At 42.4% G+C, this 13499-nt stretch overlaps 1 protein-coding gene across 2 annotated transcripts in view; it reads left to right on the forward strand.

Moving 5' to 3' along the window:
* The window catches only part of LOC122565175 (zinc finger and BTB domain-containing protein 7A-like), a 175412-nt gene that overhangs the window by 149954 nt on the left and 11959 nt on the right, over nt 1-13499 (forward strand). For both annotated transcript variants that reach the window (XM_043720878.1, XM_043720877.1), the window contains exon 2: nt 2663-3817. In XM_043720878.1, coding sequence (XP_043576813.1) covers nt 2673-3817 — 1145 coding nt within the window. In that variant the 5' untranslated portion in view covers nt 2663-2672. The remainder of the gene's footprint in view (nt 1-2662; nt 3818-13499) is intronic.

Here is a 13499-nt window from a genome sequence, read left to right on the forward strand (position 1 = left end):
TTTGGAGGTGGCGGGAGTGACGGCGGATGGTGCGCTGTACATGGGGATTGGTGGGGTGGTAGGTGGGGGCCAGTGGGGTTCTGTCCTGGTGGCGGTTGGAGGGGCGGGGCTCAAGGGCGGAGGAGCGGGAAGTGGAAGAGATGCAGTGGAGGGCATCGTCGACCACGTCGGGGGGGAAAATTGCGGTCCTTGAAGAAGGAGGCCATCCCCTTTCGAAGTGTCAGCCAGTTTGTGAATTTAGAAAATAGTGCAAACGTGAAACTGAGTGATTTGTTCATCAGCTCATTGAAGCAAAGTTACAGCTAATTGTTCATAACAAAAATGTTATTGAATGTTTGCACTTTGTCCATAAGCTTTACCTTTTGATGTAACTATTTTTGGACATATTTGGTGGATACCGGGATTGGTGAAATGCACAGAGATGGAGAGTAGGAAGAAAGCGAAAAGACAATATAGATTAAAATAATGGAGTTTTAAAGGGGATGAAAAAGTAGAGAGAGTTAATGATTGTACACTTTTTTTAAAGGTGGCAGGTTGAATTGAAATGCATGTTTTCAAAATGGAGGAAATTAGCTTTATTAATAAAGGTATAGGGTAGAGAAGAAAGTTATGCTAGACTTAGAAAATAGTGGTTAGGATTCAGATGCATCTTGTGTGCAATTCTCTTTAGGAGAACATGGAGGAGAGATTTTCTAGAATAGAACCAAGAATGAAGGACAAGACCTGTGAATCCATGGGAGTTCTCCTTGAGTAAAGAGATTCCAAGGATATCAAAGCGTTTTCATAAAGTAAATGAGGTCAAAAATGGTTTCAGTAGCGGAAAGGTTAGTGACCAGGGGATGTGGATTCAAGGTAATTGGTAAAAGAAACAGAGGCAAGATGACAAAGGGATTGTTATGATCTGGATTGCACTCTCTGAAAGGTTAATGAATGCAAATTCAACACAGTAATAATTTTCAACAGGGGATTATATAAAGACTTGAAGGCAAACCATTGCAGGAGAGCAGCAATGAGTAGGAGTCATTAGATATCTCTGACAAAGAACCAATGATGGCACAATGAGCCAAATAGCCTCCATCAGTTGCAAATCTATCTTTAATACCTATTAGCACATCATTGAAAATAGCTGTGCCAATACTGAATGGGCAGTGCAGCTCTGTTTACTGTCATAATGCAGTTGTATGATCATTAGGTAGCTCTGAGGTACAAGTTTCTGAATTTCCACCCCCAACTCTAGCTACTTAAAAAGAAATTTGTGTTCATTGATACCCCATACACAGTGCCACAAGTAACTTGCTGGTTATATTTTTTAAAAATCGAAATCATTGTGACATCTTCACTTCAAATTGTTTTGGTGCAATCCCTTCCAGGAAGGGTTTCCATGAATTTCAAACAAAAATATTGTTACTTTTGGAAACCAGTGACAACTAATTGAGATGCTTAACGTCTTCATATTATTATCCTGAGAAGCGATGGACAATATTTAACTGTTTGGTCCAGTTAAAGGTTGTACAGAAACAGATTTACAGCAGAATTAGAGTTAATCCACAGTCTTTGAAACAACTGGCTGAAACACAGGATCTTGAAAAAGATAATTTTGTCAACACAGTCTTACAGCCATCACGGTCTAAATCTGTGTAGCTGATGTTTATTATTAACTGAAAAGCAGTTTTCAGTTGTATTAAAAAGAGAATAGGTACATAGTTTCTGTTCACTGCAGAGTGACACTGGAACAAATGAGACCGGTCAAAGGTATTTCAAAATGCTGAATTCCTCAAGTAACTTGAGTCTTTAAGTTGTGCGTTCATTGTTTTTTGAGGTGGCTGGTAGTTTCTCTGTCAAAGGGGATTGGTCTGAAACCAGCCACTCCCCAGTTTTCTGTAAGGTGCTAACTGTGAACCTGTTTAAGTTATTTCAAAACTACTGGTTTGGTTTTAAAACAATGCAATCCCAACTTTCCTAAACCAAGCACCTTTTAATGTGCTCAATCCTGTGAAAATGATATCTTTTTAACGTTGAGAAATTTCTATAGAACTGGTCATGTAGACAACACAAAATCAAACACTAAGTTAGCGTTGAAAATTGTCTCAATCTGCTGTTCCATCTTGTGCTATTTCTGCAAGAGTTCCACTCTGCTGCATAGTATTATAGGACTGCACTTTACACAGTTCAGAAATGGTTCAGGGAACCGCAGTCCATCCTTTGATGCAGAGCATTGTGAGTTTGTAGTGTCCGCTAGCGCATTATGGCAGGTCTGAGAGTGTGCTGCAAGGTTGGAGGGCCGGCTTGAGCATGAAAGGTTAAACTGAGCCTTGCCCAACAAGATCCCATGGCAGTATTTGAGAAGAGCAGGCAAGTTCTTCCCAGTATCCTGACCGATACTTATCCCTCAATCCACAAAATGACAAAAGAAACGTCTGATCAGTGTCATGTTGTTGTTTGTGAGTGTGTACTGGTACAAATTGATTTCTGTTTTTGTGATTGCACATCAAAAATAGCTGACAAGCTGGCTAGTAATTGTTTTGGAACGTTTGAGGTGGGAAATTGGTTATGTAAATACAAGATATTTCTTTTTATAAGCCATTATATTAGTTGAAGTTGTGCTTCATATATGTGACAACAATTATGTCGCTAATTTTTTTCTATTTTGTTTCTCTTCCAGACTTTTGTCCATGAAAATGGCCAATGGAGTAGATGGCCCTATAGGTATCCCATTCCCTGATCACAGCAGTGACATTCTCAGTAGTCTTAATGAGCAGAGGAACTATGGTTATCTCTGTGATGTTATCATCATAGTGGACGGGCAGGAATTTCGGACCCATCGATCTGTCCTTGCAGCCTGCAGTCAATACTTCAAAAAGCTCTTCACATTGGGGGCCATTGTGGACCAACAGAATGTTTATGAAATAGACTTTGTCACAGCAGAAGCTCTCTCGGCATTGCTGGAGTTTGCGTACACGGCAACCCTGACTATAAGCACTTCAAACGTAAATGAGATTTTAAATGCAGCGAGGCTGCTGGAAATCCAATGTGTGAGCAATGTCTGCCATGATCTCCTTGTATCAAACGCCCTGGCCAGCAAGGAGATAGCAGATTATGTAGATCAAATTGATCAGAGGAACCTCCTGAGAGCAAAAGAATATCTAGAGTACTTCCAAAGCCCTCCAGCCAATGGCCACATGGACAACCAATGGCCAGGTCTTGAACTGAATGACCTTCCAAGAGCGCACTTTAAAAACGGAGTTAGTGAAGAGCTGGCACAGAAGGCACAAGAGGTCTATCCAGAAATGGCTACAAACGACCAGCCGGTCCAAACGGTGGACAAATCCTTGCTGTGGATCAAGAGGGAGGATGTCACTGGCCCTTCGTTTTCCCCCTCACAGAATGGAGACTATCCTGATGTCAGTCTCCATGAAGAAGACGGGCTTCTGGAACATCAAGAGTTGGCTATGCATCCAAACTTTACCCCAGCTGAAGAGATGAAATTGGAGCTAAACAAGGATGAAGTGGATTCCATTTCATCTCGAGCCTTCCTGGAACGGATTATAAACTCAGTCGATGAGTCCTATGACAAGAACTTGGTGAAAGAAGAAAATGATCTCGATTCATACTTGAATTTCTTCACCCCATCCTTTGAGGGTGAAGGCTACTCTTCCTGGTCCAAAAAAAGTGAGAAAAAAGTGAGGGCAAAAGCATTCCAGAAGTGTCCGATCTGTGAGAAGGTGATTCAGGGAGCAGGAAAACTGCCACGTCACATCAGGACTCACACGGGCGAAAAACCATATGAGTGTAACATCTGCAATGTCCGTTTTACAAGGTAGCTGAATGTTTTATTCTGCATGTTGAGCTTATTAACTCAATGTTGTATTCGTTTCTGCATGAGACGCATGATAATTCAGAGAAGCAATTTTTTTTTTCAGATTTCCCTTCTCCCTAAGCCAATTATCAGTTGTGGAACTTCTTTTGATTGAGATTGTATCTGTCTATGCACAGAGTCTGCACGGTAGACACAGATGTAGGCCATTCAGCCCCTCCCAGCCTGCCCTGCCATTCAGTGCAGTCGTGACTGATCAGTTGAATGTCTTTTACTCACCCAATTGTCATAACCTTGTACATCATTGGTAATCTGAATTGAACATACTCAAAGATTGAGTTTCCCACCCACTAAATGGTAGAGAATTCAAGGCTGCACAACCCTCTGAGTAATTTAGTTTTTCCTCCTCTTGTGCTCCCTGATTTTAGACTCCCAACCAAGGGAAATATCATTCCAGCATCTATTCTGTCTATCCCTTTTAAGAATTTTGTAGATTTCAATTAGATTACGTCTCATTCTTTCAAGCTGTAAAGAATACAAGCCCAGTTTGTCCCTCGGATACCTGCTGTACTGTCAGGACTGATACCAGAGCTCTGACACAAGCCCGGGACTGGGGAGCCACTTTGTTTATTGTGTTTCAATTGCTGCCTCTAGTTAGCAGAACAAAATATCTCAAATGGACCATGGTATCTTTTTACTGAGGTACACTGACAATCTATATTACATGTTTTGGCCATAAATTTAAATACCATCGCAGCATTCTCAACCCCAGCCAAAATTAATATTTTAAATTTCTGTGGTATAAAATGCTGGTCTCACTAATTACAATCGTGAAACTACCAGTTTTTTTTTAAATAAGCCATCTGCTTCATGATGACCTTCCTGGAATGATATCAGTCACCTTCACCTTTTCTCTGGTTGATTCTTAACCGCTCTCTGAAAAGGCCGAGTAAGCTACTCTGTTATATCAAATTGCTGCTGAGGATTAAACTGCCATTCAAAAGATTGGCAAGCTAATATGCAAATATGCAGAGTACAAAAAAGGAGTAACCTTGTGTCAGCCGTTCACAGGTCACCTGATGTCAACATGTTGGGTTGTTAGAAAAATCTATTCTGCCCACTGATTTGGACTCCACAATCACTGATGGCAATGTTTTTAGGATTTGCAGCACAGACTTGTAACATATCATTCCTGGTCTGGATAAATCATAGAGTGGTTACATCCTCGTCAGAGGCCATTGGCCTGTCATGTCTTTGTTGCCCCTTTTGAGGGAGCAATTTGGTTAGTGCCACTGCCCTCTATCTTTTCCTTTTGTAGCTTTGTGAATTTGTTTTTCAAGTCATGGTCCAATTCCTTATTAATTGCATTGACTGACCCACAGAAGATCTAGCTGTGCATGGTTGATGTGGATCACAGCATTGACATCCAGTTCTGGAAACTGCTGCCACGCAAGCACCTTAGAGGTTTGCACAGAAGAAAACAATTAGAAGGAATGCTGATCTTAACTACTCACTGCGCAATAACATTTTTCCTTCTGGTTATCCCCATGGTTTCTTTACCAATTACTTTAAATCAATGCCCTTGATTTTATCCAATGTTAATTGTTTCTCCCTCTGTCCAGAACGCTCCTGATTTTGAGTACCTCTATCAAACTTCATCTTGAGCATTTCCTTAGAAAACAATCCCAATTCCTCCAATCTCTGTTTGTAGCTAAGTTCCTTGTCCCTGTTCCCCTGAATTTTTTCTTCACCCTCTCAAACCTCTTCAGGTTCTCCCTAAAGTGTGTTGCCCCAAACTGACTGCAGTGGTTCAGCTAAGTGCTTTGTCGCAATTACGGTCACAAAGGACGTCATTCGTGACTTGGGTAAAAGCTGTGTGAGGCAGGGCAGAACTGTGATCGTAGAGATTCAAATTGATGTTCCACAATAATGAGAGGTGACATATTCAAGAACTTTGGATGGAAACGAAAGATTGGAGATAAAGGTAGTAGTCTAGAACGTTGGTGGAGTCCAGGATTGGTTAGTTGAGGAGGGCAATTCAGAATACCAAAGAAGGCAACCTGTGCAAGATTTTTTTTAAAAGATGAAGGCATAGATATCAAAAACTTTGCAGCATTAATGCAATCTGTATCCCGCCCCAATGTCTTCAAATGTTTGTCCAATTCCCTTTTGACCACCTTCATAATTATGACCAAAGAAACCAGGAGTTAGTTACTGTATATGCGTTAGCATTGGGGGAAAAAAAGGGACTACTAGAGCACTATTTCAACAGTTTTCTCTCCAGAATCCAGACATTTTAGATGTAATAAAATGAAAATGTTCTGCTCTGAGTCTGAGATTAGTAGGAGGGTCAACTGGATTTGTTTATATTACAACAGCTGCTGCCGTTGTAAAATCAGTAGAAGTTGTACCACAATGCAACCCAGAAACCTTCAGGGAATAGCATCCGCAGTGGAGTGAGTTATTGTTCCAACATAGCTGTCTCAAGTGTGATGTGAACACTTTATTTTTAAAGTACACGACAAAAACACAAGAACATGACAGTTGCTCAAACAACTGCAGATACCTGTGTGACCAATACAGAGAGGTTTTATTTCAACAAAACTTTCCTCTATTTCTAGAGTCTCTATCTCCCCTCATGCTCTCCCCAAGTCAATCTTGTCCATAAGAACTATTCCTTCTCCCTTGACCCTATTCATTCAAACAGCTGACCACCTAACCTCCCTTTCTAATCCCCATGTTGACAGAGCAGTTCCAGCTCTTCAGATGCTGTCCCTCTATCCTTTTTGAATCTCTCATCACCATGTCCTCAACTAGCCACTCCTGGACTCCAGCAATGTGTTAGACTATTACCCCATCTCCAACCTTTCTTTGTCCAAAATTCTTAAACATGTCACCTCCATAGTGGGCGGCACGGTGACACAGTGGTTAGCACTGCTGCCTCACAGCGCCAGAGATCCAGGTTCAATTCCCGCCTCAGGCAACTGTCTGTATGGAGTTTGCACATTCTCCCTGTGTCTGCGTGTGTCTCCTCCAGGTGCTCCGGTTTCCTCCCACAGACCAAAAATGTGCAGGTTTGGTGAATTGGCCATGCTAAATGGCCCGTAGTGTTAGACGAAGGGGTAAATGTAGGGGAATGGGTCTGGGTGGTTTGCGCTTCGGCGCATCAGTGTGGACTTGTTGGGCCGAAGGGCCTGTTTCCACACTAAGTAATCTAATCTAATAAATGTTTCTGGAACTTCATGTTAGAGTCCTTTTTATCACATTTTTGCCTCTGTTATCAAAGTCACGAATGACATCTTGCATGACTGGAACAAAAAAATGTTATTCCTCCTCGTCAATCTGTCTATAGCCCTTGAAGTGGTTAACCGTTTCCAAGACCACTCTGCATTCTCTCCAGCCCTTTATCTTAATCTGTCCGTAAAGTTTACTTGTAGTCTGTCTCTGCTAGCTTCTATGTTCTTAAATCTTGTCCCCCTCCAATTTCTCATCAACATGCTGTCTGTCAAATATCAGCTCTCCAGAAACATTATCCAAAAGTAATTTACCTTCCACATGTACTGTCTAAGAAGGGCGGTAAAGACAAACCAGGGAATTATAGACCAGTGAGCCTGACCTCAGTAGTGGGCAAGTTGTTGGAGGGAATCCTGAGGGACAGGATGTACATGTATTTGGAAAGGCAAGGACTGATTAAGGATAGTCAACATGGCTCTGTGCTTGGGAAATCATGTCTCACAAACTTAATTGAGTTTTTTGAAGAAGTAACAAAGAGGATTGATGAGGGCAGAGCAGTAGATGTGATTTACATGGACTTCAGTAAGGCATTCGACAAGGTTCCCCATGGGAGACTGATTGATTAGCAAGGTGAGATCTCATGATTGATTAGCAAAGGGAGAACTAGCCATTTGGATACAGAACTGGCTCAAAGGTAGAAGACAGAGGGTGGTGGTGGAGGGTTGTTTTTCAGATTGGAGGCCTGTGACCAGTGGAGTGCGACAAGGATCAGTGCTGGGCCCTCTACTTTTTGTCATTTACATAAATGATTTGGATGCGAGCATAAGAGGTACAGTTAATAACTTTGCAGATGACACCAAAATTGGAGGTGTAGTGGATAGCGAAGAGGGTTACCTCAGATTACAACAGATGGGCCAATGGGCTGAGAAGTGGCAGATGGAGTTTAATTCCAATAAATGAGAGGTGCTGCGTTTTTGGGAAAGAAAATCTAAGCAGGACTTATACACTTCATGGTAAGGTCCTAGGGAGTGTTGCTGAACAAAGAGACCTTGGAGTGCAGGTTCATAGCTCCTTGAAAGTGGAGTCACAGGTAGATAGGATAGTGAAGAAAGCGTATGGTATGCTTTCCTTTATTGGTCAGAGTATTGAGTACAGGCGTTGGGAGGTCATGTTGCAGCTGGACAGGACATTGGTTAGGCCACTGTTGGAATATTGCGTGCAATTCTGGTCTCCTTCCTAAATTATGAGGGGCATGGAAAGGGTAAATAGACAAAGTCTTTTCCCTGGGGTGGGGGAGTCCAGAACTAGAGGGCATAGGTTTAGGGTGAGAGGGGAAAGATATAAAAGAGACCTAAGGGGCAACTTTTTCATGCAGAAGATGGTATGTGTATGGAATGAGCTGCCAGAGGATGTGGTGGAGACTGGTACAATTACAACATTTAAGAGGCATCTGAATGGGTATATGAATAGGAAGGGTTTTTGTGGGATATGGGCCGGGTGCTGGCAGGTGGGACGAGATTGGGTTGGGATATCTGGTCGGCATGGACCGGTTGGACCGAAGGGTCTGTTTCCATGCTGTACATCTCTTTGACTGAATGTTAGTTCCTCGCTGCTCCCTCTCTCAATTGCTAACCTATCAGACGTATCTGACGTACAGTGAGCAGATGTTTTCAACATCTTTGAGAAGACTAAAGCTATTTCCATTAGTCCCCTCTTTAAATTTCATCCCCTAGCTTCTGACTTCATCCCTGTCCCTGAGAACCCTGTGTCTCAGGAGCAGACTGCTCGCAATGCTGGTGCCATCTTTGACCCTGAGATAAGCCTCTACTCAATCACCCCTAAAAGTGTCACCAGCTGTTACTCATCCAGTGCTCATGGTCTGACACACAAATGTCCCTTTCACTTATCACCCCTGTTCTCCCAACCGACATTGGATCTGGTAAAACAGTGCCTTAATTTTAAACTTCCTATTTTTGTTTGAAAATCTCTCCAGGGTCTACCTACCTTCCTATCTCTGTAATCCCTTCCAGCCTTATAACCCTGAACCATACATATTCTCATCTAATTTTGGCCTGAGCATCTGTGATCCGAATTTTGCCATCATGGATGGCCGTACTTTCGGCTGTCTAAGGAGGGAACTGTAGAGATTAAACCTCTCCAAATTTGAAACACACTGAAGAAACTCAGCAGATCTGGCAACATCTGTGGAGAGAGAGTTAATGGTTCAAATTCAATATGACTCTTCTTCAGTCTTCTGTTTGGTTCAGGTTTCCAGCATCTGCAGTATTTTATCTTTTCTCTCCAAATCTTTACCTTTCCTTCCTTAAGGTATTCCTTAAACCCACTTTAACCAAGTTTTTGGCTGTTTGAACCACAAGACAATGTTAAGCATATGTCACTTGCTTTGAACTGCCTTGGGACGTTTTCTTATGGCAAAGGTACAATTTAGGACAGCACAGTGGCTCAGTGGTTAGTACTGTTGCCTCACAGTGCCAGGGACCAGGATTCGATTCCAGCCTCAGGCGACTGTCTGTCTGTGTGGAGTTTATACGTTCTCCCTGTGTCAGAGGGGGTTTCCTCTGGGTGCTCTGGTTTCCCCCCGCAGTCCAAAGATGTGCAAGTTAGGTGCTTTAGTAAGGGGTAAATGTAGAGTAACATAGTAGGGGAATGGGTCTGGGTGGGATACTCTTTGGAGGGTTGGTGTGGACTTGTTGGGCCAAATGGCCTGTTTCTACACTGTAAGGATACTAAACATCTAAACCTAACATCGGCTGATGATGAGATTTAAAAGAGGGTTTTATTAATCAAGGAGAAGCATCTGCAAGAGCAAGTGAAACCATCTTTTGAGTCCAGTCACTGGACCGTGTCCATATCCTAGCCAGATTAATGCATAACCTGGAAGGGTGCGGTGAAGTGAAGATGGAGAACGAGGGCAGAAGGAAAGAATCAAAATTGGAAAAGGAAAATTAAAGAGTGCTGTGTTTTAAATTTCAAAAAACTACTTCTAATGTTTCTTATCGGGCCTGAAAATAGAGCATTCTGTTGCGTTATTACTGATGCAGTTTCATCATGCTGCACAACAACAGCAAATCGGGTTCAACCTTTGACCTTCAGCACCCCTGCAGGGATCAAACTCCATTGGACCTCCGTAGCCCTACCACATCATAGCACAGCACTAGCCTCCACTCATAGCCCAGTCTCACTTCCTGGCACACTCACTGGGTTTTGGTTTAATACATTATGGTATTTAATTAAATTGTAATCTATCCATTTCACTTTGTTCACGGCTGTAACAAGCCCAAGTTTCTTTTGCATCTCGTAGTAGTTGAGAAAGGATATATGTTGCCCCTGTTTCCCTCCTTCAACACAGAAGACGATCTGTGGACCCTGTTGCTTGCCATTCTTGGTCAGCCTATTCCATTTCACCTTCAAATATGGCTTCTAACTGGATAAGTTCCAAGCATTGGAGCGTGAGCAGTGATGTTCCACCGGGTTCTGATTTGGGATCACCTCTAACTGTGTACATTTGTGATTTCAATATTGGCCAAAGGAAGTGACATTCAAAATATTACAAACCGTACCAAAATGGGAGAGCATAATCTAATCACATGGAGGACTTGAGATATAGCAACAGGTTAATACTGGTGATGAAGGGAATAAACTCCAACCTGAATAGGTTGGTGAAAAAAAAACTCTACACGTTGCAACTGGCTCAAGTGAGTTGCTCTCTTGCATCGCTCCTGAATCAGGAAATCATGTCAAGAGAATTGTTTGAAATCCAGGCAGTGAATGGGGTGCTGCACTGTTGAAGGTGCTGCCTTCCACCGGCAACATTAAATTCACGGCCCCATCTGCCCTCTCGGATGAAGTAAAATCCATCCCACAATTCAAAGAAGATTGGAGAATTCTTCCAATGTTCTGGATTTATCTTTCAGCCCTTGTCACTGCAATAGATTATCTGATTATTATTTAATTACTTACTGTGCACATCTCCTTTATTATGTTAGTAACTAAGTTTGAAAAGTCCCCAAATGTCTGCAACATGATTTGCAATGTCATGAGCCATAATGGAAATGCAAGATGTTTCTTTCTTCAGTTCTCTGTAACATGGGTGAAGATGAGATTCTGAAGAATTTCTTTGTGGTCCTTTTGACCTGGAGTCTCTGTAGATTGAATACATTTTGCTTGAAAATTGGTTCAGAGAAAAAAGTCAGAAATATAAGGGTTCAAGAATGCAATCTTCTTTTTCATTGCAATTAACAGTACTGCTGCTTGCCCAGTATTATTGACATATAACTTTCTAGTCATTGGCGTTGGATTGGCGTGTGTACCGAGGCACCGTGAAAAGCTTTGTCTTGTGAGCAATACAGGCAGATCACAGGGTTAAGTAGCATAGTTAAGTAAATAATAGGTAAACAGCAGCAAAAACAAAAACATAGGTACAGGTGAATGCTAAGAGTTTGAGAGTCCATTCAGTATTCTAACAACAGTAGGGTAGAAACTGTTTCGAAACCAGCTGGTGCCTGTGTTCAGGTTTCTGTATCTTCTCCCCGATGGTAGAGGTTTTGGAAAAACATTGCCAGGGTGGATATTGCTGTCAAGGCCAACATTTATTCCCTGTGCCTAATTTCCCTTGAGAATGTGTTGCAACCCAGTGTGGTGAAGATACACCCATGGTGCCTCTTGGTAAGCGATTCCAACACTTTGCCCTGATGACAAAGAAGGAGAACAATACCTTTCCAAATGTTTTCAGAATGATGGGTGCTTGGAAGAGAACATGGTGGGATTTAGTGCACATCTGCCCTTGTTCTTCTAGGTGATAGATGTCATGTCATGTGTTTGGAAGGTGCCATTAGTGGAGACTTGGTAAGATGCATCATAAAGATGCTACACATTGCTGCTGTAGTGTACCAGTGGTGGATAAGTTGCCAATCAAATGGGTTGCTTTACCCCAGATGACACTGGGTTTCTTGAAAGTTGGTGGACAAACACATGAAACCAATAGAAAATGGCCCATTTCTGTGCCTCTTTAGGAAAGGCTTTGGGAGTTGGGAGGTGAATGACCAGCCTCTGACCTGCTCCTGTAGCCACAGTGTGTCTCTCCTCGGTCCAATTAAAATTCTGCTCATCGGTGACCCACCCAATATGTTAATAGTGGGGAGTTCTTTAGTAATGTTAGTGTCAATCAAAGGTGATTAGACCCATTCTGCTGTTGCATATGATCATTGTCTGTCACTTTTAGTAACATAAAGCTTACTTCCACTTAACCACCCAGCCGCGAATGTTGCCCAGGTCTTGCAGCACGCAGGCATGGTCTGCTTAATTTTCTGTGGAATTGCGAATAAAACTGAACATTATGCAATCATCATTTATGATGGTGGAAAGATAGCTGATGAAGTAGCTGAAGATTTTGGACCTAGAACAATACCCTGAGGAAATCCTGCAACCATGTCCTGGGGCTGAAATGATTGACCTTCAACAAACATGATCACATAGGGCTCCTCAGGAGCAGGGCATCGGTGAGCTGTTTATTTGTCCTCATAGCTCTTTGTGATTCAGTAATAAATTTTAATTTTATAATATTCCTATGAAGTGCCTTGAATATTTTAGTATGTTAATGAGAATTTATAAATTCAACATTACTCCACTTGAAAGCACTTTTGGTGATATCTTTAACCAACAGCAAAGTGACAGGAGTCAGCTGATGGTGTTGTATTTTGCCAGATTGGGTTTTTTTTCAAAGGGCAATACTGCGTGCTCTCCAGGTTATTTTTTCTCTTTGTTTTTCTTCACCCCCATAGTGCTGCCTAACTGCAGTAGTGCTTGTATTTTGCCCAGCGCCCATGATGTGTGTGTGCGAGTGTGAGACATAGTGAAAGGCAACAGGTGTACAAATCTTTATTCATTTTCCACTACCAGGAAGAAAGGAAACACCATCAAAGGGCAATGCTGCGTGATCAAACAAAGTAAAGGGGAGAGCAGGGATAAAATCAAAATAGAGCTGGAGAGGAAAATAAAACAGTCACTCCCTGCGGTGCCCAGCTCTCCCTGAACAGCTCGAGGGAGTCGGTAGACACCGCGTGCTGCTTTTCCAGGGACAGCCAGGCTCAGATTGGATTTATTCAGCTTTTTGAGATCACAGCACAGCTGGACACATTTCCATGTTGACTGTCAGACGTCGTCGTTGTAGCTTGACTGGAATAGTTTGATATGTAGTGCAGGTAGTTCTGGAGTATGATTAGATTACCTACAGTGTGGAAACAGGTCCTTTTGGCCTAACCAATCCACACCGACCCTCCGAAGAGTAACCCACCCAGACCCATTTCGGTCTGACTAAAGCACCTAATTTAGCATGGCCAGTTCACCTGGCCGGCACATCTTTGGACCGTGGGAGGAAACCCACGCAGACAGGGGGAGAATGTGCAAACTCCACACACAGTCATCTGAGGCT

The sequence above is a fragment of the Chiloscyllium plagiosum genome, chromosome 31 (genome assembly GCF_004010195.1).
Source record: "Chiloscyllium plagiosum isolate BGI_BamShark_2017 chromosome 31, ASM401019v2, whole genome shotgun sequence".
Classification (NCBI taxonomy): domain Eukaryota; kingdom Metazoa; phylum Chordata; class Chondrichthyes; order Orectolobiformes; family Hemiscylliidae; genus Chiloscyllium; species Chiloscyllium plagiosum.